Source organism: Pristis pectinata, chromosome 10, assembly GCF_009764475.1.
Source record: "Pristis pectinata isolate sPriPec2 chromosome 10, sPriPec2.1.pri, whole genome shotgun sequence".
Classification (NCBI taxonomy): domain Eukaryota; kingdom Metazoa; phylum Chordata; class Chondrichthyes; order Rhinopristiformes; family Pristidae; genus Pristis; species Pristis pectinata.
Window position 1 is genome coordinate 48,439,362 of NC_067414.1, and position 27,197 is coordinate 48,466,558.

Here is a 27,197-nt window from a genome sequence, read left to right on the forward strand (position 1 = left end):
CGAAATGTCAACTGTTCATTTCCCGCCATAGATGCTGCCTGACCTGCTGAGTTACTCTAGTATTTTTTGTGTTACTCAAGCAGTATGGAACCATGTCCTCCATCATTCATAGGAAAATAAATGGACCTTTCTCACAACCCAGAGCACAAGCAGTATTGAATACATTGAAATCTTGGAAAGACCTCATTGCGGATGTTTGGTTAGGCCCTTGTGGAGATGTGAATCCAGAAAGCTAGGATGGATATAATTTAAAATAAAGCCACATTGTTTATTTTATTTTGAGTAGAATCAGAAGATTTTTAAGAATAACAAAAAATAAATATTGGAGAGCAGAGAGTGATTTGCAAAGGCAAGGTTAAATTGCTTGGACAGTATAGTTCAACTTTGAATGTGAACTGAATGTGTTTGGGTATAGAGACCTCCGGGGGGAGTCTGTAATTTTAATGAAGAGACATTATCTGCTGTCAATATTATGTACACTTTTATGCTGCAATATTCATCACATTTACTACTTTCATTTATATTTCAGTCTGTTGTATGTTATGGCTTCCAGTGCAATACTTATCTCACTGGTAGAGTTTTATCTTTGAACTGGAAGCATATCAAACCATAACCCAGCTATTTACAACACATTGATGGTTAAGACTTTAAGTTGGAAGTGGCGCTGTTTGGATGAGACTTTCAGGGCCTATCTCCTCCCTCCATTGGATAGAAAAGAATTCAGCGCACATTGCTAATAAGAACATAAGATTTTTCCAGGATCCTGGCCAACTATTATTTCTCATTTAACACTGAGAAACAAATGATCAGGAATTTATTTCATTGCCATTGGTAGAATTTTGCTGGACACAAATTACTGTCATCTTCCCTACATTACAACAGTGACTTGTATTTGTGAAAGGAAATCTATTGAATGCTGTTTTTTTAAGTAAAATTCCACAGTGCAAATACTGTGGAAAAAGTATATAAGAATTCACTACTGTTCCTTATCTTTTGTCCATCTGTCCTTTTTCAGGAGCTGCATTCTCAAGCTGATGGTTTGCACTTAGAATTGAAGCGAAAAGAAGCCCATTTAAACACATTGCAGACTGAAAAAGAGAGACTCAGCAACCAGCTTAAACAATCAAATGGCAAGTTCTGTGATTGACATTTGTACACAAATGCTATTTTACTGGGCTGATAGGTTTTTTGGCCTGGAGAAAGCCTCTAATTAGTACACAGCTTTTAATTTTGGGTTAATACCAAAGTTACTTTATATTCAAACCTTAAAATTCCAGCCTTTTTGTCTACCATAATCAGAATGGCATCTTTATCTGCAAAAGAAACCGATGTTTTATAAAGCTGTACCATAACCTCCTTGCTCTCTTGTATTCTGTTCCATGGATAATGAAACCTGATATCCCATATGCCTTCTTCACTACCTTATCTACTTGTGCTGTCACTTATAAGGATCCTTGGACTTGTACTCTAAGGTCCCTCTCTTCCTCAACAGATTTCCTCAAAAGGGCCCAACCATTCATTGTGCATGTCCTACCCTTATTAGCCTCCCAAAGTGCATCATTTCTCACTTATCAGGATTAAATTCTGGCTCCCATTACTCTGCCCATTTTACCACCTCATCAATAACTTAAAGACTATTCTCATCACTATCAGCAACATGATCAATTTTCATGTCATCTGCAGACTTACCAATCACACCTCCTGGATTCGTAAGAAAACTGTTAACGTGTATGACAAACAGCAAGGGTCCCAGCACCAATCCCAGTGGTATGCCACTTGTCACGGCTTCCATTCACAAAAATAATCCTCCACTTTCACCCTCTGTCCCCTATCGCTAAGCCAGTTTTGGATCCAATTTGCTAACTTGCCTTGATTCCCATGGGCTCTAATCTTTTGAACCAGTCTCCCATGTGCAACCTTGTCAAAGGCCTCACTGAAGTTCAGGAGGACTGCATTAACCACGCTGCCCCCATCAACTATTCTGTCACCTCTTTGAAAAATTCTTTCAAACTGGTCAGACAGGATCTCTCCCTAACAAGGCCATGCTGATTATCTTTGATTAATCCTTGCCTTTCCAATATAGATTAATACAGTCCCTTAGGATAACTTCTTAGTCACACTCAAACTAGTTACCAGGCTTATCCCTGCTGTGCTTCTTGAATAGAGTTACTACCTTTGCTGTCCTCAAATCATACGGCACCTCACCTGTGGCCAGTGAAGATTTAAAAATCTTTGTCAAAGCTCCAGCAATCCTTGCCTTCCATAGCAGCCTAAGCTACATTTCATCAAGCGCTAGACATTTATCCATTTTTAAGCCAGATAAGGCACCTAATACCTCCATTTCAATGCTAATGTGTTCTAGAATTTCACTGTGCCCTCTCCCCGAATTCTCCAGCTATAAATGTCCTTCTCAGTGACTACAGATGAAGATTATTCATTATGACCTCACCAATACCCTCTGGCTCCACACACATTGCCATTTTGGCCCCTAATGATCTCCACTCTTTCCCTGGTTACCCTCTTGCCCTGAATATATTTATAAAATGATTTGAGATTTTCCTTACTTCTGCCTGCCTGCGATATTCCATGCCACCTCTTTAACCTACTGATCACTTGTTAAGTACCCACTTCACTTTCTATTCTCCTGAAGGGCCTCCCCTGTTTTCAATTCTCTTTATCTGCCATATGCTTTCTTACTTTTTCTTTATCCAGTGCTCAACATCCAGGGTTTCCTGAACTTACTGTCATTTCCTTTCACCCTTACAAGAAGACACTTGTCATGAAATCTCAATATTCCACGTTTACATGTCTTTTACTTGTCCTTCATAGACCTACCTACCTACCTATCAATGGCTGCCCCCAGTCTACTTTTGCCAGGACCTTTCTTGGAATTGGCCTTTCCCTGATCCAGGACCTTTCTTTCCAAAGCAGTCTCCCTCTCCATAATGACTTTAAAAGTTACAAAGTTGTGCTCACAATTTCCCAAATGCTCTCCCACTGACACTTCAACCTACGTGCCTGGGTGCATTCCATTAAGCATTCCAGTACTGGATTAAGTCCAGTACTGCCCCTTCTCTAGTCAGGTTATCTATGTGCTGGCTCAAAAATCTCTCCTGAGGACTGGTGGGGAGGGGAATCAAAATGGCTAGCATCTGGTTTCTCCATATCACTACGGCTCTCCTATTTTTTTCCTCCCTTCCTATATAGCAGAGCCATCTGTAGTACCATGGGTGTTTGGCTCTTGCTGCTTTCCCGAGAGGTCATTCTCCCCAACTGTATCTAACATGGTGTTATATCTGTTTGGGAAGGGGATGGCCACCCCTGCACTCCCTGCCTGCATCTACTACTCCACCTGGTGGTCACCCTTTGCTTTTCTGCCTATGCAACCAATAACTGTGGGATGACCAGCTCGCTAAACTTGCCGTTCACTATGCCTCTAGCATTGGGTCTCTGATTTCCCACATAGCACAGCAGGAGTGTACCACAGGGCCGGGTTCTCCTACCATGGATGACCCTCAAATTAGTTGAAGGGAATAACTAATTATGTTAGGGGCTTTATTTCACTCCAATCTAAAGTCCCTAATTTTTACTAAGAGAATTAAAGCAGTAAAGAAAGGTAGAAATACCTACCTGTTGCTACTCACCAGACACCCTCCTCAACAAAGCCACCACCCTCAACAAAGCCGGCAAAACCACACAGTCCATCCTGTCGTGAGTGACTGAAGGTCAAGCCTGAGAATCAGATTAAAGTCTTGGCAAGGCAAAGAAAAAAGATTCACCCTGTAGAGGTGAATCCTTGGCCTGTAGGGAAAGCCAGACCTCATCTGAAAGTCTTTACCACAACTGCCGATAGAACCTGTTCCTCTCAATATAGGGGCCAGGAAGTTAAGATCAACTGCAACTTTCAGGTAAAATGCGCTTAGAGGGTGGGAAATAATTAAATGGATTCAGAATGATTCAGACTGATATAATAGGATCATTATTTTAAAGTCATACATTCTTCCTAGAACAGGATAATATTGTTGAAGGTTAAGTGGTATTTAGGTAAATGAGGGGAAAAGGCACTAAATGGGTGCTGTGCTAATAGGACACCCCATTGAAAGTCTGAATTTCAGCTTTCACTTTTGTACTGAATTGCTGATTACTGGGGTAGATTAGCTATGGTCATATTGAATGGCAGGGCAGGATTGAAGGGCCAGATGGCCTACTCCTGCCCCTATTTTCTTGTTCTTGTGTAATTTGAAATTGCCAGGCAGAACTACAACAGACACATTTCAGGTTAGCACTCAAGTGCTTTCTCATGAAGGAGTAGCGTGGTCTCCATACACACTTCCATTGAAGGTGTGGAATGCACAGGTTCAGGGATCAAGGCAGAGATGTTTAGGATCTACAGAGAGGAATTAATCCACATCCACTCCTGCAGCTGCTGGTTCTGCTTGGGCTGGCCTCATCCGCCTCCCAATCCTCTTGTTGACCAAGAAGCTGCTTATAACCAAGACCTCATTGGACCTTTGTGAAGTGTCCAGTGAGATACCATTTGGTGAAATCCTTCATGAATTTCTGAAGCAAAAGCATGAATGTGACTTTGTTGTGCTTGAAACTTTCTGAAACAACTTGTTTATCCCTTGTAGCTGGTTGCATTGGGTAAAGGTATTAGCTGAAGTGCTAGCCAACAAAATAGCATGCACCCTTTTATAATGTGTGTTCATAGCATTTTAATTGGCAGCCAGGACACTTAATCTTCCTGACATCTGTTCCTAGTGGAAGCTTCAACTCCGTCATCAAAATGGATTCATGTTCTAAACACAGGCTAATCCATAATTGTAGTTCAAAAGTCCCACCTTGGCCACCTCAGAGATTCCTTTGTGCTTAAAATCACCACTTATGAGTTTCTTTAAAATACATGCTGAGGAGGTGGGAGATGCAAAAACTAGCACAACTAGCACCAGGAGCATGTAATTGAAAAGTTCACAACTAAAACGTTTACAAAGGTACTACGGGTGTAGGAATTTATAGTAGAAAAATTTGCCAGAAGGTGCAGAGTTAAGTAATATCACAGAAATGAAAATAGCAATCTTGGTGATAGCTTACCCATGAGAAGAACAACAATGGTTTATGTACTCTGCTATGTAGTTGGAGGAAATTTTTGCTCATTCAGTACAGGATGTTGGACCAGTAGTACAATAATCTGGACAGTGGAGGTGACGTATGATGACCCTGTGCAGGCTATGTGAAGTGCCTTGCCATGTTCTTGCAAGGTAAAGGTGTTACATATAAACAATAATTTTTTGATAAGTAGGGAATAATTTTCAATAAATTACCAGTCACTGGACCTAGTCTGTTGACCTTACTTGCCACCTGTGGTGCCCACCCACCTGCCTTCACTAACCTGATCCAGACACAAGAGAGCCAGCAAGTTAATCCTCCATGCCAGTGAATGCTTCTGTGAAATGAGGCTGACTGCAAGTCGCAACAAGGCTTCAAGCAGTGTGTCCTGAAATCCCACCACTGGAATGTCCTGACAGCACTCCTGTCAACAGCCTTTTAACTCTGGCAATTCAAATCAGTTCAAATAGACTTAAATAATTTTTAACAAGTAATAAATTTAATTTTAAAAATCTTAAAATTCTAGAGGTGAATTAAAAACATTAATGAGACGTAAAATAAAGAAGAACAGGTAAACCTATTATTTCCATTTTTTACTCAACTCCATTCCAGCCCCTCATCAGTATGTCTGTGCTGCCCTGCCAGTGATGAATTGGGAGGTTGGATGCACCTGTATCTGACCTCCTGTTCATCTCTGGCTTACACATTTCAATGTGCTAGTACAGAAGTTAGAGACAAGCTGACTGACAAGAAAGAAGTAGTTTCCTATGCAAAAGGAGAGAACAATTCAGCTCATTATATAGTGCATAACCTTCAGCAACATAAACTATTATTAGAGGTGCGTCAAGATAATTCTGTTTATCCTGCAACATTCTCACATACATAGGCTTCCTTAGTAATGTCTAAGGATGTTGCTTATTTACAAACCACAGATTCTCAGTCAAAGGAAAAGCAGTCCCTTGTGGAAGAGATAATGCAGCTAAAGAAAATGAAGGAGCTCACAGATAGGGAGCTCTCACACAAAGAAATGGAATTACTACAGAGCAAACAGGAACTGGAACGACAGATTGCTGACCTAAAGAACACCGAACACAAGGTTATCAAATTAAAGGAACAAGTAAGTTCAGCATGACAGCAATAGATAAGCTTAAATCACTGATCATTCAAATTAAAGGAGGAGGCATCTGAGTGGAGCTGAAACTTGTATAAAAGGGGAAGTGGAATGTCTGTTTATTTCCAATGGCAGATAAATTTGCGAATCTGGCTTTGCCTCCACTGATTCTGGGATCCTGGTTACAGTTTTGAACTGCACATGAACTTCGTCTAGTCAGTGGCCCTTAAAGACCTCTCAAAAATATGTGCCTGGAGAAATTATAATCTCTTGCACCCCAGTGTTCAGCTGTCTTCTAAAACATGATCTAAAAGCTTGATAACAAAAGAATCATCTGATTTTCCCGTCCTCCACAACTAACTGGCAAGATGCCAGTTTAGTGCCCATAACACACATTTAAATTAGGTATGAATCAAAATAATTCAAACCTGTCAGCACTGGGAATAGTAGACAATGTGGGGGAAATGCAAAATTGTCTTCAAAAGTGAGGAAACACAACAATAGGACAATTAATTGTTTGGGGCTAAATCTTGCATATTAGTAATCAGCTGATTCCAAACAACCATACTGAGGCTACAAAAACAAACAGAGAAGCAGCTGATAAGCGGGAAAACTGTGACACACAGAAGGAAAAAAAAATGTTATTTTCCTTCTATCCAAGTTATCCTTTTCTTTCAAGGCTGTTTGACTCCTCACCTCATTGTGTCACACCAATTTTCTACCACCACAACTACTGGCAATCAACTCATACTGCCAGGTCTCTCAGAGTAACGAGAAGTACTTTGAAAAGAGAAAATTCATGTGGAAAATAAACGCTAACGTAGAGTAGTTGAACAAAATGACCTGTTATTTTATTCTAATCAACCTCTAAGATAGCCTTCTCCACTGTGTTCAAAGTCCAAGACTAATGTTCCAGTGATTTCAGAACCCAGCAACACCCTCGCTCTGCTCTGTCACACAGTCATACAGCACATAAACAACTCTGCTAATAATCAAACATCCATTTGCACTAATCCTATACTAAGCCTGTTTTTTTTATCATCTTCACATTCCCATCAACTTCCTACCATATCTACCACTCACCTGTACACTGGGGCAATTTGCAGTGGCCAATTACTCTACCAACCTGCTCATCTTTTGGATGTGGTAGGAAACCAGTCACAGGGAAAATGTGCAAACTCCACACACAGAGTGCCAAAGGTCAAATATGGGTTGCTGCAACTGTGAGGCAGTAGGCCTACTATCTGCACTACTGTACTGACCCTCTGATATTATCGAAGACGCTAAAACTCTTCTCAAAGATGGCTTGATGCTGACATTCTTCCCAATACTATAAGACCATAGTTTTCCAATTCTAGACCCCAGGTTCCAAGGCCATTCCCAAAGCTAATAAATAAATGGTCCTCTCATATTAATCAGCATAACAGAGCACACAGGTCTTCGCTGTGAGTAACACCAAAAGATGTTCATCAATAAGCTAAAACAACAATTTCCAAATTTTGAAAAGTGCTCTATAAAATCAAATGTTGAAACCCACCTGATTTTGTATGGAAATTGAAACCATGCTAATTGTAGTTCATTTGTTAAAATTGGCTCTTTCCAGATTGGACAAAGATCAGATCAAGAGAAAGTGGTTGTAACACAACTAGGGGAAGAGCGTATGAAGCTTTTAAAAGTGCAGTCGGCTCTCCATGAAATGGAAGAAAAGTACTATGCCAACACAGCTGCCGTGCAGGATAAAATCACACGTGATTACAGGTACTGTCTTAAACAGAGAAAATTGGTGAGCTAGGAGATGGCTAGTCAAAGATGACGGATTTCAAAATAACGTTATTGTCTTTGCTGCCCTCAAACCACAGTATCAGTAATCTGCACTTGATCACCACCTTAAATATTTCTAGAAAGAGGAAAGTACCATTCAACATAGTTGAGGAATTTTCCACGTTTTCCTGGTGTAGAGTAGGTTGCATCAAGAGCACATGGAAGGCCTAATTGGTGGCAAATATATAACCAACAGGCCCCATATGAACAGCTTTTGGCTTTCAAATAGCAATGTGCAGATGATTTTAGACAAGGATAATTAAGGCAAGTCAAAAGGCAAAAGCCCAGTTCAGTCCAAATTTGTTTCTCCTCATTTGCATAGAATGCTTCATCAGCTGCTTCCCATCACTCTCCTTCATTAGCAACTATGTTTCATTAATTCACATTAAGGGATGATATGATATTCTCTGTGTATTATTGCTGGCATGCAGCCTATAGAAGTTATGGGTCAGAAGACCTGCCATCTTCCTTTCAGTCCAATAGCTGAACGTTCTTCAAAGTTATCCATTTACAGTATTTATTAACACAAGACAGCAAAGCGTGGCAACTGTCAATGTCTTACACTTAACAAAAGCAAAAGAAGATCCTTGCTTTGGAAAGTTGTGCTTTGAGTCATAGAGTTGTACAGCACAGAAACAGGTCCTTCAGCCCAGTTCGTCCATGCTGACCAAAATGTCTATCCAAGCTAGTACCACTTGCCTGTGTTTGGCCCATACCTCTCTAAACCTTTTCCATCCATGTACCTGTCTAAATGTCTTTACACAATGTAATTGTACCTACCTCTACAGCTTCCTCTGCCAGATCATTCCATATACCCTCTGTGTGGGCGAAAAAAAAATTCCCCTTAGGTCCCTTTTAAATCATTTCCCTCTCACCTTAAATCTGTGTAGTTTAGTTTTAGACTCTCTTGCCCTGGGGAAAATGACTGTGACCATCCACCTTACCTATGCCCCTTGATTTTGTATACCTCTATAAGGTCACCACTCAGCCTCCTACATTCCAGGGGAAAATGTCCCAGCCTATCCAGTTTCTCATTATAACTCAAGCCTTCCATTCCTGGCAACATCCTCATGAATCCCTTACAGCTTAATGGCATTCTTTCTAAAACTGGACGACCAGAACTGCACACAATACTCCAAATGTGGTCTCACCAATAACTTGCACAGTTGCAACATGTGTCCCAACTCCTGTACTCAGTGCTCTGACTGACAAGGCAAGCGTGCCAAACACTTTCTTCACCACCCTGTCTACCTGTATCACAGGGAACTATGTACCTGTGCCCCTATGTCTTTCTGTTCTACAACACTCTCCAGGGCTCTACCATTTACTGTGAAAGTCCTGCCCTAGTTTAACTTCCCAAAATGCAACACCTCACACTGTGAGTATATCTTCATTTCCACCTGAGCAATGAAATTGGTGATCCAGGTTGAAACTCTGTGCACCAGCCCCTACCATCACCTCCCCCTTCCCTACTCCATTCTTGAAACACCTCTGACTCTGAGATAAGGATTAAATATCATTTTCAATTCTAAATGCTACGTTTTATAATGGATGTTAAGAATTTGGAGGAGTTCTAGTGCAGCATAAGGTATTGTAATGTTTTCTTCCTCCACCAGAGATGAAATCCGTCTCCTTCGTCAACAGCTGCGTGAGAAAGAGATGATGAGGGAACAGGACCGTTTCCTCAGAAGCAAAATGACAGATGATTGTGCCACTTTGATCAAGGAAAATGCCCAGCTACATTCACAGATTCTTGAGCTGAAAAAGCAATTAGACAGGGTATGTAAAAACTCTTCCTGTGTTTAAAACTAGGTTGAGTAGTTAAACGGAGCTGAATATTTGCATTTGGTTAAAGTTAACTACCTGATATAGTTGAGGTTAGATTCAGGTTACTGTTTCTGAGGACAGTTGGTTGAAAGAATGAGGGAAAAATTAGTTCAGTGGTACTTAGGCTGACGATCTATTCAGTGGTAAATGCAAAAGAATGATACTTCATTTGTAGTATTTACTTCAACTCTGAATCATGACAAATATTTTTAAAAGTGCTTTATATAATCCAATGTAGGTATAAACTACTATCAATTGTTATATTTGGATAACTAGGATTTATATATTCCAAGGTCAATATTTTTTATTTGCTGGCATGGCTGACATTTATCGTCCATCCCTAATCATGCACTAAGCCGCTTCAGAAAACAATTAAAAGTCAGCCGCATTGGTCAGTTTGGCCTCGGAGGTAGGTCAGAGAAGTTAAGGATGGAAGATTTCCTTATCTGAAGAAAATTAGAGAACTCGTGGGTTTTTACAAAAATTGGAGAGTTCGATGGTCACAATTACTGGTATTAGCTCTTTATTGCAGATTTTAATTAATTATATGAATTTAAATTTCCCAGCAGCCCAGATCAATAGTCCAGGCCTCCAGATTCTAATCCAGTAATATAACATGATGTTACTGTACCACACAATATGAAATTTCCTGACCAGGATGTGGAATCTCACTGACAATGGAGTATTGGTAATACGGGAGTCAGTGGATGATGGTGGGAGGCCTGGAAAATTCATTGAAAGGAAGAGAAATGCAGTAATTGCTGGACCAATGAGACTTTCAATCAGTTAAAAAGAAGAAGCTGTAGCATAATTCTGAAGTAATAACATATAAAAAAAGGAACCAAATGAAGTGTTGCAGCTTTCTGGAAGTATGATTTTGAGATTTTAGCTCGGCTGTCTAAAAATAACGATGCAATTCTAAGGCAGGTTACAGAAAACCAATAAATTCAGCTAGCCATGCCATGTTGTCAGAATGGCAGAGACCTCCCATGGAACAAAATCCCATGTGAAGGAAGGAATTTAATGATCCTACAAACACAACAACAATAAGAGATATTGCAGGCAACTGTCTTTGTGAAACTCCTACAGGCAAAATATTGCTCCATGCCTGCATAGCATTCCCAGCCAATGTTTTAGAAAAGTTTGCGACTGCATTTTGGTAGGCTATGATTAGGCCAAACTTTGTGGTCCAGGATTGCCCCATGATTAAAAATTGGTGTGTTCCATAACTGAAATTAAGCCAGCGATTGAACTCCTTGTAATTGTCTCTTGTTCCCAATCTAATCTTGTGCTTGTAGTTATGTTTTGTTTTCTCCCATACCACAGTGGGGTCCCATTAGTTCTCTGTGTATTTTACAGCATGATCTGCTTGAACCTAAGTCATGTTTTCAACTGGTTGACACTTTCCACCTGTTGACAAGCTCTGTCCGAATTAGGATTTTTTTTATCCTAAGCCCAGGGATACAGAAGACAAATGTTGCTCTAGTTGAGGTTGACCAACTCAAAGTATCCAATCAGATCCCTCGATACTATACCACATTTACCACCTAGGGCACTGGGGACTTCCAAATGATTGCATTCTTAATTCGATCTCATTGAAGAGACTCTTCCTGTATGGGAAGCAGTAAGAAATAATAATCATATTTGATGGAAGAGATTTTTCTCCTTTTTATTGGTACTTTTTATTAATGACATTGCTGCATGATGCATTGCAGGAGAGGATGGTGAAAGAAGAGACTGATTTTTGCCGTACTTCAAGTGTGGTTCAACTGATTACTGTGAAGGATCATAAGCAGCAACTGGAGTATGAGGTGAAGAGACACAAGGAGCTCCTGGAAATTAAGAAAAACAAATTTCAGGAACTTATGGAAAAGGTAATTGATGGAAAATAGTCATTGAAATATTTCAGTGTAAACCAAATAAATAAATTCGTATTTTTGATTAGGTGCTATATTTATTGTTGTACTCAGATGTTCTGGGTAATTCTAAATTGCATTATGTTCATGCTACTCACCGGCTTAGTACTGATCTCATTATTCATTTCCTTTTACAAATGGATTGACAAACATTAATTAAATATGTGAAAGTGATTTTTTCTGAAATAATTCTAACTTTGTTGTAAATGCCATCCCTCAGATTCTTCTCCTTGAACAAGGGAAGACCTCGCTGGAACTGAGCAAAGCCACTGTGCACAGTCGTGTAGCTGAGATACAAAGCAGAATTGCGAATACCGAAGAAGAGAACCTGCAGTTGCAAAGAGACAAGGCTCTGCTGGTTGACCTCATCGCTGATTTACAGAAGCAGGTATCTATTCTTAACCTAATTATTCATTCTCTATAATTACTGATAAACTGAAAAACCTGTCTCCCTTCACATTACAGAGGCCAACTGCATTCTTCAGGTTGTGAAGTAATTTTATTAATCAGTTGATACCCTCTGTCTTTGCTGACAGCAGTTGGGAAAAATAATTTTTAAAATGTAGCCATGAAGAATGCGCAGTTATACGTAGGTTGTCTGTAATGCAGATCACAAAGATGTTACTTGGCTTTAATAGCTTGGTTTTCATAGCTTGGTTTCTCTAGTCCGGCATTCTGTGGTCTGTCAACTCCCATGGTCTAGTGTGTTTTGAATTTGTAGTACAGATCTATATTAATTAACTAATTCTAACTAATATCTAAAATTAACTGAGATCTGTAATAATCTATAGCTAATTAACCTACCAGTGCAAGTTTCGCAATCTCAGCCGACAGCATTTTTGACTTACAGAAACCTCGGTTCTGGGCAGTTCTCAGAACCTTCCAGCTTCCATTTCCCACAGGTGTTCCACCATACTTAAAAAGAACAGTTCTCTTGCTCAAAGGAAGATGATCAGAGGACAACTTCTCTGGTCCAGCATTTTCTGTGGTCGAGTACCAGTCAGGTCCCAAGGGTGCCGGACTAAAGAGTTTCAACTTGTAGTGCTGATGGAGCTAATCTCTATTATCTGCTCTTTCTCTGCATTATTTGATATCATTACTACCGATCTACTTATCCAATGCTGTCCTAAACTATATTAAAACCAATCCCTCACCTGCCATATGCAGAGTTTCACATTCTCATCATCTGTTATCATATGTTTTTATTAACCTAACTTTCTCATTACTTGTATTAACTCTGATTTAGATTCCTTCACAATTTTCACTCAGATGCTTTCATTATTTGACATGAAACTGTGCAATTCAGCACCACTTACTTCCTGTTGTGGGCCTGTCACATAAAAGTTAAGTATTCAAGAGGCCTACATCATTAGACAGTCCTGAATGGGCCTAATACAATTTGATTTGTGCATTATGCTTTTGCAGAGAGCACAAAGGAATATAGCAGCTATTTTCCTGAGGGTGTTGGGGAAAAGAGGGTCAGGTCATCAGAATGGGGCCTAGGTGTGCAGAATGAGAACCATGGACTGGGACCTGGGGTATGATGAGGCCCTTGGATCAAAGCCTGCGGAGTAATATGGTTCTTGGATCAGGAACTGGTGAGATGTGATCTGGCCTGTGGAGTGGGGTCCCAACAGTTATGAATTGGACCCTGGATGCTGAGGTCAGTAGCTGGGTGGGTAGACAGTTGGACTGTGGTCAGGAGGTTGGTGTATTAGGGGATTGACCAAGGATCAAAGGGTGGTTGTCAAAGGAATTTGCAAGTAAGTGACTAAAATAAAGGGGACCTCCCTGAGTCCTTCTCCTAGTACTGGACTGAGACACTTTCAGAAAGCCCCCTTTAAATAATTCTAATGCTGATTAAGTAATGCTACTAAAAGCTTACTACTCAATGAGGTCCTGCCAACAGGCAACATCGGATCCGTGTGGACAAATTTTCTCGACAATGCACAATCTGAACTTGCCTGCAGGTGCACATATAGAATGAAGGATACAATTTGTGACCATAGGACGCTCAAAGCGGCTGCGCAGGTTGACTCTGTGGTTAAGAAGGCATATGGTGTATTGTCCTTCATCAATCGGGGAATTGAATTTAGGAGCCGGGAGGTATTGTTGCAGCTATATAGGTCCCTGGTCAGACCCCACTTGGAGTACTGTGCTCAGTTCTGGTCGCCTCACTGCAGGAAAGATGTGGAAGCCATAGAGAGGGTGCAGAGGAGATTTACAAGGATGTTGCCTGGGATGCGGAGCATGCCTCATGAAAGCAGGTTGAGGGAACTTGGCCTTTTCTCCATGGAGAGACGGAGGATGAGGGAGGACCTGATAGAGATGTATAAGATGATGAGAGGTATTGATAGGGTAGATAATCAGAGGCTTTTCCCCAGGGCTGAATTGGTGGCCACAAGAGGACATAGGTTTAAGGTGCTGGGGAGTAGCTATAGAGGAGATGTCAGGGGTAAGTTTTTTACTCAGAGTGGTGAGTGTGTGGAATGGGCTGCCGGAAATGGTGGTGGAGGCTGATACGATAAGGTCTTTCAAGAGACTGTTAGATCGGTATATGGAGCTGAGTAAAATAGAGGGCTATGGGTAAGCCTAGTAATTTCTAGGGTAGGGACATATTCAGCACAGCTTTGTGGACCAAAGAGCCTGAATTGTGCTGTAATTGTTCTATGTTCTATAAGTGCCTGGCAGATTTTACCTGGAAATGAATGTATTCCACTGGGGGAGGAAAAAGTTAATATTTGTGTAAAGAATCATTTCTAGCCCATTCATTTTTTTAAAAGTTTTCCTTGTGAATATTAATCTTACAGTGATTCTTCCATGCCCTTTGTGGATAAATATCATACTCTTGAATGTTTTTCTCTGTTTATAAAAGAAAATTAAAATACTTGCAAAGAAATGTCTGCTATTAATGCTCCTCTTTAATCACTGTCTCTCCACCTTTTCTCCATCATGTTATTCCTCATGCTAATTTCCTTTTAATTGATTGACTGTCTAGTTTTGTTTTCCCTTACTTTTGTTAATTTCCCTTTTTCCTTCCCATATATCTATCACATGTCTCTCTTAACATCAAATTTTGCTGTAATCTCTCTTTCTGCATAGAATACCACCTTTTAGTCTAATCATTTTGTGTTGAATTAGAAAATATTTAATTTGTACTTAATCCAATGTTGTCCTTTACTATGGACCTCCAAGTACTGGTTGATTATTTTATCTGCCCTTTTTGACAAACAAATAATCTGTGTTAAATCGTCTATCATCCTACTTAATTACCTAATTGCCATCCATAATTTTTATTTTTAAATCTTTGGCCCTGAAAGTTCTCAGTAACAATGGCATATAACATAAAGCAAGCAGAGCTTGGAATCTGTGCAGGACTCAGAAATACCAAAACCCATCCCAGGACAGAAGTTAGAGTTAAGTAATGCATCAGTATTTGGAATATTACTATATCAGTATATTACTATATTAAGAATTACATTAAACGGTTGTTCCAAATGCCTTGGTATAATTGAATAGCTTTGGAAGAGTAATCTTCAAGACTTGGATTCTAATTTTACCCAGATTGATAAATAAGGTCATCAGCCTCCTGTCTCTATGTTAGAAAAGGAAACACTATCCTGTCTAATCCCACTTTGCAATTCCAAGTCCATAACAGATACAGAACTTAATGAGTGTCTACAGGTAATTTTTAAATGTCTCTGCCATCATTTAAAGCAGTGAGTTTCCAACACCCCTGATCTTGAAAGAATTTCTCCTCATCTTCCTTTTAATGTTTCTACCAATTTTCTTAAACTAATGTCCTTCATTATTGACCTCACTGTTCTCTCAGTTAGTAGAGAACAGGAGGATGACATTAAACCCATCAGGTCCAAGCTGCCTCCTGGCAGAGCAATCCCATTAGTCCCATTACTCCACTTATTTCCCTGTAAAGCTGCAACCTATTATATCCCACACACCTATCAACTTCCCTTTAGTTCTTAAGGGAGACTTACAACAGCCATTTAACCACCAGCAGATCTTTAGGATTGGGAGGAGAATAGAGTGCCCATTGGAATCCAAGCAGGGAGAACATGCAAACTCCACACATGCAGTACTTGAGGATTATCGGAAGGCAAAAAAACTGCAGCTGCTGCAGGTCTGAAATAACAACAGAGCATGCCAGAAATATTCATTCAGCCGGGCACCTCTGAGGAGAGACTTCTGCATTAGTGTTTTGGGTTGCTGACCAGTTTGATTGAATTTTTTGAAGAGATAACTCATTGTGTTGATGAGGGTAGTGTGGCTAATGTACTCTGCATGAACTTCAGTAAAGCTTTTAACAAATTCCAACATAGGAGACAAGATAAATCAGCAAATTGGATCAAAAAATTGGCTTGGTAATAGGAGCCAAAAAATGATGGTGAAGGATTGTTCTTGTGAGCATGTGGTCAGTGGTATGCCATCGGGATTGGTGTGGAATCCTTAGGGCTTGCAATATAAATTAACAATTTGGATGCTTTCATAGGAGGTGTGGTTAATAAGTTCACAGGTGAAGGGAAAATTTGTGGTGTGATTAACTGTCTCACGCTAAAGAATGATATTGTTGACTTGGTAAGGTGGACAAAGCAATGACAGATGGAAGGTAGTCGTGATAAATCTTGGGGAATCTAATAAGGCTTGAACATGCACAATGAATGGTAAAACCCTAAGGACCCTGAAGGGACCCTGGAGAGGGACAGTGCAGAGGGACCCTAGAGTACAAATCCAAAGATCCCTGAAGGAGGCAACAGAGTATATACGATGGTTAAGAGGAAACTTGCCTTCATAGCATAAAATATGAGAGCAGGGAGGTTATGGTACAGTATTATAAAACATTAGCTAAGCTACAACTAGACTATTGTGTACATTTCTGGAAATCATGCTATAGGAAGAATATGATTGCACTGGAGAAGGTGCAGAGGGGAATCACCAGGATGTAAATTGGTTTATTATTGTCACATGTACTGAGGTACAGTGAAAAACTCTGTTTTACATGCCATCCATCCAGATCATTTAATCACATCAGTGCATTGGGGTAGAACAAAGGACAATAATAATAGAATGCAGAATAAGGTGTTCTATTTACAGAGAAAGTGCAATGCTGGCAGACAATAAGGTGCAAGGCGATAACGAGGTAGATTGTAAGGTCAAGAGTCCAATAGTCTTGTGACAGTGGGATAGAAACTGTCCTTGAGCAGGGTGGTAAATGCTTTTAGGTTTTTGTATCTTCTGCCTGATGGGAGGGGAGAGAAGAAAGAATGTCTGAGGTGGGTGGGGTCTTTGATTGTGCTGGCTGCTTTACCGAGGCAGCGAGAAGTCCATGGAGGGGAGGCTGGTTTCCATGATGTGGACACAGCTCGGCACAACTCTCTGCAGTTTCTTGCGGTCCTGGGCAGAGCAGTTGCTATACCAAGCCGTGATGCATCCAGATAGGATGCTTTCTGTGGTGCATCTATAGGAATTGGTAAGGGTCAATGGGGATATGCTGAATTTCCTTAGCCTCCTCAGGAAATTGAGGTGCTAGTGCACTTTCTGGGCCATGGCATCTACATTTTGAACCAAGACAGGTTATTGGTGATGTTCACTCCTAGGAACTTGAAGCCCTCAACCATCTCTACCTTAGTGCCATTGATGTAAACAAGAGCGTGTGGACAGCCCCCTTCCTGTGGTCAATGACCAGTTCTTTTGTTTTACTGACATTGAGGGAAAGGTTATTGTCATGTTGCCTGAGGTGAACTGTTTCAGTTATGAGGAGAGGCTGGATATGCTGGGTTTCTTTTCTTGGAGTAGAGGAGGGTGAGGGTGGAACCAAACAGAGGTACACAAAATTATGAGAGGCTTAGAACGGGTAGACAGTAAGGAACTTTTCCTCATAGAAGAGGTGTATAAAATCAGAGGACATAGATTTAAGGAGAAGGAATTTAGAGGGAAAATGAGATTAATATGGATGGGTAATAGATGATCAGCATGGACATGGTGGGCTGAAGAACCTGCCTCTATGTTATTTGACTCTTTCCCTGATAAAACATCATGAACCTGAAGGGTTAATTCTGTCTCCCTCTCCACCGAGGCTACCTGACCAGTGTTTGTAGCATTATCTTGTGTCAACAATTACCCTCTGTTTCCTGTGGCTGAGGCAGTTTTGCATCCAACTTTTCACTTTCCCATGGATCCCTTGGGTTTTAGGTTTACTCTCACTTCTACCACATGGAACCCTTTCAATAACTTTCTTAAAAGCCATGCAAATATCAATGTTGATGTATTTAAAATGTTAGCATACACTTAATATCCACTTCAAAGAACAGACTTCAATTAAGACAAGTCAATTAAGAGGTATTTTGTGCTTGGTTAAGTGATTTTGTCCATCAGCATCAATAATTAAGAGGGGCTCTAGAGAAAGATAATTTAACCCCTGTTTGATATACGTACAGTGAATCCTATTATTAATGCCATTATGGATTGAAGATGCCAAAGCAGGTGATAAAATAGAACAGGCTTGAAAGCAGAATACATTTGCCTGCATTATATACAATTTTTATTCCAGTTTCTAATGTAACCACTAGTAAACACCTAGTGGCACAATATTGCAATTGTCAGCAAATCATTTATACAGCTGTTGGGCAGTGGATCGGAGTTTAAAAATGGAAAAATTTTGACATGCCACAGCTTTTTAAAAGGAGGCCATTAAAATTACCATTTTGTGGTGACTCACCGTTTAGTCGGGCGAACCGGCTCGGCAGTTGGGTCGCGCGGCGTCGGAGCGACGAGGCCCAAGATGGCGGCGGGCCTCGTCTTTCCCAAGCGACGGGGAGAACCCGCGCGCAGGAAAGTCTTGATGACATAGTACTTAGGTCATTGCCGGTTGCTTTGGGCGGGAACAGTCTCCCTTAAAGGGCCCGCGCAAGGCGGGAAAATAAACCACTTCTTGTTCGACAATCCTCCGACTAGTGTCTTGTTTTATTTCACGGTAGCAACCGCTACATTGGTGACCCCGACGGTCCAAACGGACTTTGGACCCGCACAATGGCCGACAGTGCAGCAGCCAACGCAGTGGCCCTCAAGCTGCCCACCTTGAGATGCTGGCATTGGCCGAGGGACACAAGCCATGCCTGATGTTCGAGCAGGCCTTCCTCGAACAGCTCCCCGATGACATCCACCTGTTGTTAGCTGACGCCGACTTCAGCAACCCCCGTGAGGTGACCGCCCGGGCAGATGTCCTGTGGAGGGCCAAGCGCGAGAGCGGCTCGTCCGTCAGTCAAATCACCAGGCCGCAAGCCCAACGCCCGCCTCGCCCGGCCCCAGCAACCGAGCAACCACACCCCAGGAATGCAGACGACGACACGGGTGACCAGCTGTGCTTCTACCATCAGAGGTGGGGTGCAGAGGCCCGTCGATGCCGCCCACCCTGCAAGTTTCAGGGAAACGCCAGGGCCAGCTGCCGCTGATGGCTATGGCGGCTGGCCGCCGACAGAGCCTCCTATGCGTTCAGGACAAGAAATCTGGACAGCGTTTCCTCGTTGATACTGGAGCGGAGGTCAGTATTTTGCCCCCGACCGGCCGCGACACTCGTAACAGGCCACCTGGTCCTCAACTCAATGCTGCCAACGGTACAACGATACGGTCTTTCAGCACCCGTACACTTCAATTACACTTTGGCGGCAGCCGTTTTACCTGGACCTTCACCCTTGCCAAGGTCACCCGACCATTCCTAGGAGCTGATTTCCTTCGGGCCCACAACCTGTTAGTCGACCTGCGAGGGAAGCGGTTAGTCCACTCTAGCACCTTCCAGACCTATCCCCTGGGAGAAATCAGCACACCAGCCCCGCGCCTGGACTCCATTTCCCTTTCTGGCGATGATTTCGCCAAGCTCCTAGCCGAATTCCCATCAATTTTGGCACCTTTGTTTACGAATTCTAGGCCCAAACACGGGGTACGACACCACATCATTACTACAGGGCCACCCCTTCATGCCCGAGCACGACGATTACCTCCAGACAAGCTCCGCCTGGCAAAGGAAGAGTTCCGTCACATGGAGGAGCTGGGGATTGTTCGCAGGTCAGACAGCCCCTGGGCCTCCCCCCTGCACATGGTCCCCAAAGCCACCGGAGGGTGGAGGCCCTGCGGCGACTATCGCAGGCTGAATGACGCTACCACCCCAGACCGCTATCCCATCCCTCACGTCCAGGACTTCGCAGTGAACTTACACGGGGCCCGCATCTTTTCCAAAGTGGACCTCGTTCGGGGATACCACCAAATCCCGGTCCATCCGGATGACGTCCCCAAGACTGCGATTATCACCCCATTCGGCCTGTTTGAATTCCTTTGGATGCCGTTCGGCCTTAAGAACGCCGCGCAGACCTTCCAGCGGCTGATGGACGCGGTAGGCCGAGACCTGGACTTCGTGTTCATTTACTTAGACGACATACTGATCGCCAGCCGTAACCGCCAGGAACACCTTTCCCACCTCCGCCAGCTGTATTCCCGCCTCCGCGATTTCGGCCTCACAATCAACCCGTCCAAGTGCCAATTCGGACTTGACTCTATCGATTTCCTCGGCCACAAAATCACCAGCGACGGGGCAACACCCCTACCCGCCAAGGTGGACGCTATCCGCCATTTTGCCCGCCCCGACACAGTCAAAGGCCTACAGGAATTCCTTGGGATGGTCAACTTTTACCATCGGTTCATCCCTGCAGCAGCCTGTATCATGCGCCGTCTGTTCTCGCTGCTGGCTGGTAAGGGCAAGGACATCACCTGGACTGACGAGGCTGCGGCTGCTTTCGTTAAGGCCAAAGACGCCCTGGCAGACGCCACGATGCTTGTACACCCTAGGACTGACGTCCCGACTGCCCTCCCGGTAGATGCGTCCAACACCGCGGTGGGTGGGGTACTGGAACAGCTACTCGAAGGCCGCTGGCAACCCTTGGCATTTTTCAGCAAGCACCTTAGACCGCCCGAACTGAAGTACAGCACTTTTGATCGGGAACTTCTAGCGCTGTATCTGGTGGTCCGGCATTTCCGATACTTTCTAGAAGGCAGGCCTTTCACCGCTTTCACCGATCATAAGCCTCTGTCCTTTGCCTTCTCCAAAGTCTCCGATCCCTGGTCAGCTCGTCAGCAGCGACATTTATCCTACATTTCCAAATTCACAACTGACATCCAACATGTCTCCGGAAAGGATAATGTCGCTGATGCACTTTCCAGACCAACCATCCACAACCTATCCTTGGGTGTCGACTACACGGCCCTAGCTGACGCACAGCAAGCCGACGACGAACTGCCCAGCTACAGAACCGCAGTCTCGGGTCTACAGCTCCGAGATTTCTTGGTTGGTCCAGGTCAGCGGACCCTACTTTGCGACGTTGCGACTGATCAGCCCCGCCCTATAGTCCCTGCAGCCTGGCGGAGACGCGTTTTTGACTCGGTACATGGGTTGGCGCACCCGTCCATCAGATCTACTGTCCGACTGGTCGCCAGCAAGTTTGTCTGGCATGGCCTGCGCAAACAGGTCAGTGAGTGGGCCAGGACTTGTCCGCACTGCCAGACGTCAAAAATCCAGCGACACACCAAGGTCCCACCACAGCAGTTCGAGCCTACCCGTAGGAGGTTCGACCACATACACGTCGACCTCGTGGGCCCTCTGCCGGTTTCAAGAGGAGCCCAGTACCTCCTTACCATCGTGGACCGGTTCACGAGGTGGCCTGAGGCAACCCCCCTGACTGACATCACAACTGATTCCTGCGCCCGGGCACTGCTCACAACTTGGGTCTCACGTTTTGGTGTTCCGGCCCACATCACTTCAGACAGAGGCACCCAATTCACTTCCAGTCTCTGGGCTGCATTAGCGAACCTGCTAGGGATGCAGCTGCACACCACCACGGCCTACCATCCTCAATCAAACGGGTTGGTGGAACATTTTCACCGCCATCTGAAATCAGCCTTGATGGCCCGCCTGAAGGGTCCTAACTGGGTTGACAAGCTGCCTTGGGTCCTGCTCGGCATACGCACTGCCCCCAAAGAAGACCTCCACACTTCGTCAGCTGAGCTTGTGTACGGGGCGCCCCTAGTTGTCCCCGGGGATTTCATACCTGCCCTTCGGGACCAAGGGGAACAACCCCCAGCAGTCCTACAAAGACTGCGCGAGAAGCTTGGCAACTTGGCCCCGATTCCCACCTCACGGCATGGTCAAGCCCCATCCTGCCAGCCCAAGGAACTACGGGACTGTAAGTTTGTTTTCGTTCGCAGGGGCACACCTCGGGCGCCATTGCAACGACCATATGAGGGACCGTTCCGAGTCATACGGAATAATGGATCCACCTTTATTTTGGACATTGGAGGCAGGGAACAGGTTTTCATGGCGGACCGCCTCAAACCGGCCTATTTGGATCTGCAACAACCTGTTGAGGTTGCAACGCCGCGACGCAAAGGCCAGCCCCCTAAGCGGCAACTGGCATAGCCCACGGACCTTGGGGACTGTGTCGCCTGTTCTGGGGGAGGTTGTGTGGCAGCTCACCGTTTAGTCGGGCGAACCGGCTCGGCAGTCGGGTCGCGCGGCGTCGGAGCGACAAGGCCCAAGATGGCGGCGGGCCTCGTCTTTCCCGAGCGACAGGGAGAACCCGCGCGCGGGAAAGTCTTGATGACGTAGTACTTACGTCATTGCCGGGAACAGTCTCCCTTCAAGGGCCCATGCAAGGCGGGAAAATAAACCACTTTTTGTTCGACAATCCTCTGACTAGCGTCTTGTTTTATTTCGTGGTAGCAACCGCTACAATTTGAATCTTAACAATGAGGATACAATATCAACAACTTAGTGCAGCCTGAACATGTGTCAAAATTACCAGATTTATTGAATTTTTGGTCCCTGCACAGGAGGATTGAAAGCAAAGCTTACAAGGTTTATGATCGTTCAGACTATTCATTTATTCTTTTTAGAGGATAGATATAGATAACAAATTCAAATTTGCCCCACCTTAGTTTAATACATTGGTGCATCGAATTCTCATATGTCTATCTATTGCAAATGAAAATTTTTAAGTATTTTGGAGCATTCAATATGGAAAGGGAAGACAATAGGGAAGAAAAAACAAACTTTATTTCACATCTACTGATTGCAGAGCTAATTGGATTGAAGTCCTTTTCAATACAACTAAACACAAAAATCAAGGCTAAAGAGGCCATGCTGCACTGTTGGAGATGCCACACTTTGGATAAAATGTTACACCAAGGCCCTCACAACTATAGCAAGGTTTGTGTTTCACACTATTTTATGCTACTGCATATGTCCAGGCTCCTCCATGCATGTTAGATGCATGGGGAACCAGGATGAAAAATTATGCACAAAATAAGAAGAGTAAGTTCCTAATTTCCATTACAGTTGATCTTTCTTTGAAATCAAAACACATAGTGTACCGAAAACATAACGCTACATGATCCATTTTCTAGTCATGCAGGTCTTTCATTACTTTCCTTTAATAGCTGAACCATTTCTGGATTGAAAAACGAAGTTGCGAATGTAATCCAACTCTCAGGGAGTTTTATGAATTTTCACTGTCTAAGCTCTGACTTTACTCAGACATGAGGCTGCAGTGATCCATTCTGATGTGGCAAAGACAGAGAAGGTCCACTTTACTTACTGGGATTGTTATTTGTGACTCAGTTGGTGAATGCAAGACTGCTTAGAAAATCATTTGGTTCAAAATCCTAAATGGTTACAACTTCTTCAATTGCCTTTAGATCCCGTAGACTTCCTCCTGTCCAGCCTGAAATCCAGTAACCCAGCCAAATGAGCTTAAGTGTGCCTTAGTATTTTCTTTCTGCCTTCCTCTCCAGAAATACATTAAATGATAACAGAAAGTTATGTTGCAGCTTTATAAAACTCTGGTTAGGTGGGATCTGGAATATTGCATTCATTTCTGGTCACCCCATTATAGGAAGGACTTGGAGGCTGTGGAGTGGGTGCAAAAGAGGTTTACCAGGATACTGCCTGGATTAGAGGACATGTGCTATAAAGGAGAGGGCTGACACACTACGGTTGTTTTCTCTGGTCTCACGGAGGCTGAGGGGAGACCTGATGGAAGTTTATAAAATTACAAGAGTCATAGATAGGGTAGAGCTGGGTCAAAATGTCTAATACTAGAGGACATGCATTTAAGGTGAAAGGGGGAAAGTTCAAAAGAGATGTGCAGGGCAAGTTTTTTACGCAGAGGTGGGTGCCTTGAATACGCTGCCAGGGTGGTGATGGAGGCAGATGCGACAGAGGCGTTTAAGAGGCTCTTAGATAGGCACATGAATATGCAGAGAATGAAGGGATATGGACCATGTGCAGGCAGAAGGAATAAGGTGTCTTAGCTTAATCAGTTCAGCACAACATTGTGGGCCGAAGGGCCTATTCCTGTGCCGTACTGTTCTATGTTCTATATGCCACCTGTTCCTGATGCCGACTTGTCCTCTTGCTGGAATTTGAGACAGCTTCAATGCCAAGGCAGAATCTTGGCTTAAAGTCTGCCAAATATCAGTGAATTTTATACCTGAGATTAAAAATTCAATATCCTGCTCCTAATTCATTAATGGATATAACGTCAAATTCTGGGAAGTCCTATGTCATCTAATTCTTTAATTGGGTAAAAGAAATATTAATTATGCACACTCAGCGCACTGGCTGATGCCGCTGGGAGGAAATTGAACTTTTGGCCTTGGTGTGAAATGGGCACTATCGGATTGGCAGCACTTATGCGCTTCTTTCAGTTTAATCAATCTGCTGCAATTGATTTTTTTGTTCATTATGTTTATGCAGGAACACATTGAGGTTTACAGTAAAACACTGGTAAAGGTTTTGATTATTTTAATGGGAGGACAGTAAGATGTTTTAAGGAATAATGTTTTATTTTCATCTGAAAATACAACCTGTTTGACATGTGAAATTACTTCTCATGCAACTATGTCTATCAGTTCAACTATTAGTTTTTGTTATGAATTGGTCAATTACGGCATCATCTTATAAATGTCTGGCAGAAGACTGACGATAATTCAGTTGGATCGGTGTTGGTAACACGAGAAACACTAGAGGGCAGCAATAAGCCAAACAGCCATTTAAAATAAGATATCTTTATTAGTCGCATGTACATTGAAACAGACAGTGAAATGCATCTTTTGCGTAGAGTGTTCTGGGGGCAGTCCGCAAGTGTCACCACACTTCCAGCGCCAACATAGCATGCCCACAGCATCCTAACCTGTATGTCTTTGGAATGTGGGAGGAAGCCGGAGCACCTGGAGGAAACCCACGCTGTCAAGGGGAGAATGTACAAACTCCTTGCAGATAGCGGCCGGATTTGAACCCTGGTTGCTGGGGCTGTAATAGTGTTACACTAACCGCTACACTACCTTGCCTGCCTATTTACACCTGCTTGAAGTGTGCTGAAATTGCAATCATATTATAAAATACCATGTTACATACTCCGTTAGTGTGTTTTTTACCTGCACATGGAGCTTTAAGAACATCTGCCACTAAAGGCAATTATAATATACAGCCTTTCATACCAGTTTGGTGAGACGATAGCATTCTTGCCTCTTGGTCAAAAGTCTTGAGTTCAAATCACAGTGGGATTTGAGTACACAATTTAGATGGAAACTTCAGGGGAGTGCTGGATTCTCTGCCAGGTGCCTGATCTGTAAAGTTACCGTTAAGATCAAGCAGCATGTTTTGTATATTGCACTGTTATTGACTTGTATTCTGGACCAAACTTTATTTAATTTAATGGAGACACAAGAGACTGAAGATGCTGGAATCTGCAGCAAAAACCAAACTGCTGGAAGAACTCAATGGGTCAAGCAGCATCTACGGAGGCAAAGGAATGGTCAACGTTTCGAGTCAAGACCCTACATCAAGAATGAGAGTGTAGATGGAAGATAGCTAGTATATAGAAGTGAGAGGGAGGAGTGAGACACAAACTGGTAGGTGGAAATAGATAAGGGATGGATGATGTGATGATGGGCAGGTGGAACCGGCTGCAGGAAGAATAGGGGATAGGAAAGGGAGAAAAAACCCAGGTGGATTGGTGTGTGGGTAATGGCAGATTGAACCAAATGGGGGAGGGTAGTTTCCAGGTAACGAGGGAAGAGTGGATGGAAAAGGTAAATAAAGGGAGCAAGAACCTGGGTGGACAGGGTGGGTTCAACTGATTCACTGAAATTTTGAATTGGAATTTTTGTTCTTGACCAGTCATATTGATTTAAGTTGAGTAAACAAACCTAAAAATAATAATTGGTATTTACGAGCTACAAATATCAACTCCTTTTTCACAGTTTTCAAGTAAGGAAGAAGAGCTCTCCCGAATCTACTCTGAGATACATTTATTTGATGAAGACATTTCCACTCTGAAATCCCAAAATACACTGGAACAGTCCGTTCAGTCCGAAAAATGGCGGGAACTCTCCAGAGTGTCCAGTTTGGCAAAATTAACTGGGCCAATGAGCAGGAATGGTAGAAAAAATGCTCACTAAAGTTTTAGTCAACATGTAGTGTAATTTACAGCTTTATATAGATGAAATAAATAAGCTAAAACCTGTGCATTCCAAAATATAAGAATTTTTTCTTTGACAATTAGCTTTAATATGCAATTTGTAACAGACCTGCATTTTGTTTTGTATAACACTGTAAACTGCTACTTTGTAACAAATACTATGAACAAATAACATTGCTGTGTCTGCTTCCTTGAACAAACAAACAAAGTCCATTTGGCACCTAGTTGGTTCCACTGTCCATCATCATACCAGGGTAGACCACAACTCTAGAATCATTATGGAAATTATAGAAAATCTTTTCCCCAAGACATCCACTTCTCGGCTCAATTCACCTTCAACTGTTCATTGTTAGACACTCATTGATTTTTTTTCTGTCACCGAGTTATATATCCATTTTGCTCTCTGTTGCTCACCTTCCTTTCCTCTCGCCCATCATGTCAAATCATACCCAACAGCACTAAATTTAATTCTGAACCCTGTTTGCTAATTTTTCCTTATTCTCTCTGCATGTACCTCAATCATGAAACCCAATTCATGGAAGCAAATCATACAATTGCTACAGCCCATCAAGTCTGTACCATCAGTCCCATTATCCCACTTTTTCCCCACAGCCCTGAAAATTATTTTCTCTATCTAATCCCCATTGAAAGCATTGATTCTATTTCCACCATCCCTAGAGGCAGTGAATTTTAGATAATAACACTTTTTGTGGTATATTTCCCCTAAAATATTAAATCATTTCCCCTGGTTCTTCAATCATCCCTTCACGGGAACACTCTTCCTCTGTCTCTCTATCTAAATAAACCAGCCACGATCTTATTATTAAATTTCCTTTCAACATACTGTGGAATCTGCAATCTATTTCCATAAAATTC

General features: G+C 42.8%; 1 protein-coding gene across 1 annotated transcript; it reads left to right on the top strand.

The window, feature by feature from the left end:
* The first annotated feature begins 6,131 nt into the window (after positions 1-6,131).
* LOC127575428 (myosin-11-like) lies at positions 6,132-26,447 on the top strand. Its single transcript, XM_052025294.1, has 6 exons — positions 6,132-6,223; positions 7,821-7,975; positions 9,655-9,817; positions 11,581-11,739; positions 12,002-12,169; positions 26,104-26,447. Exons 1-6 carry the CDS (start codon positions 6,134-6,136, stop codon positions 26,299-26,301), a joined length of 933 nt encoding a protein of 310 aa, XP_051881254.1. The 5' UTR covers positions 6,132-6,133; the 3' UTR covers positions 26,302-26,447.
* The last annotated feature ends 750 nt before the right edge of the window (positions 26,448-27,197 follow it).

Coding starts and splice junctions, on each gene's coding strand:
- LOC127575428 (XM_052025294.1), top strand. CDS start 6,134: ATGGAATTACTACAGAGCAAACAGGAACTGGAACGACAGATTGCTGAC. Junction 9,818..11,580: donor TGAAAAAGCAATTAGACAGG/GTATGTAAAAAC, acceptor GATGCATTGCAG/GAGAGGATGGTGAAAGAAGA. Junction 12,170..26,103: donor TCGCTGATTTACAGAAGCAG/GTATCTATTCTT, acceptor CCTTTTTCACAG/TTTTCAAGTAAGGAAGAAGA.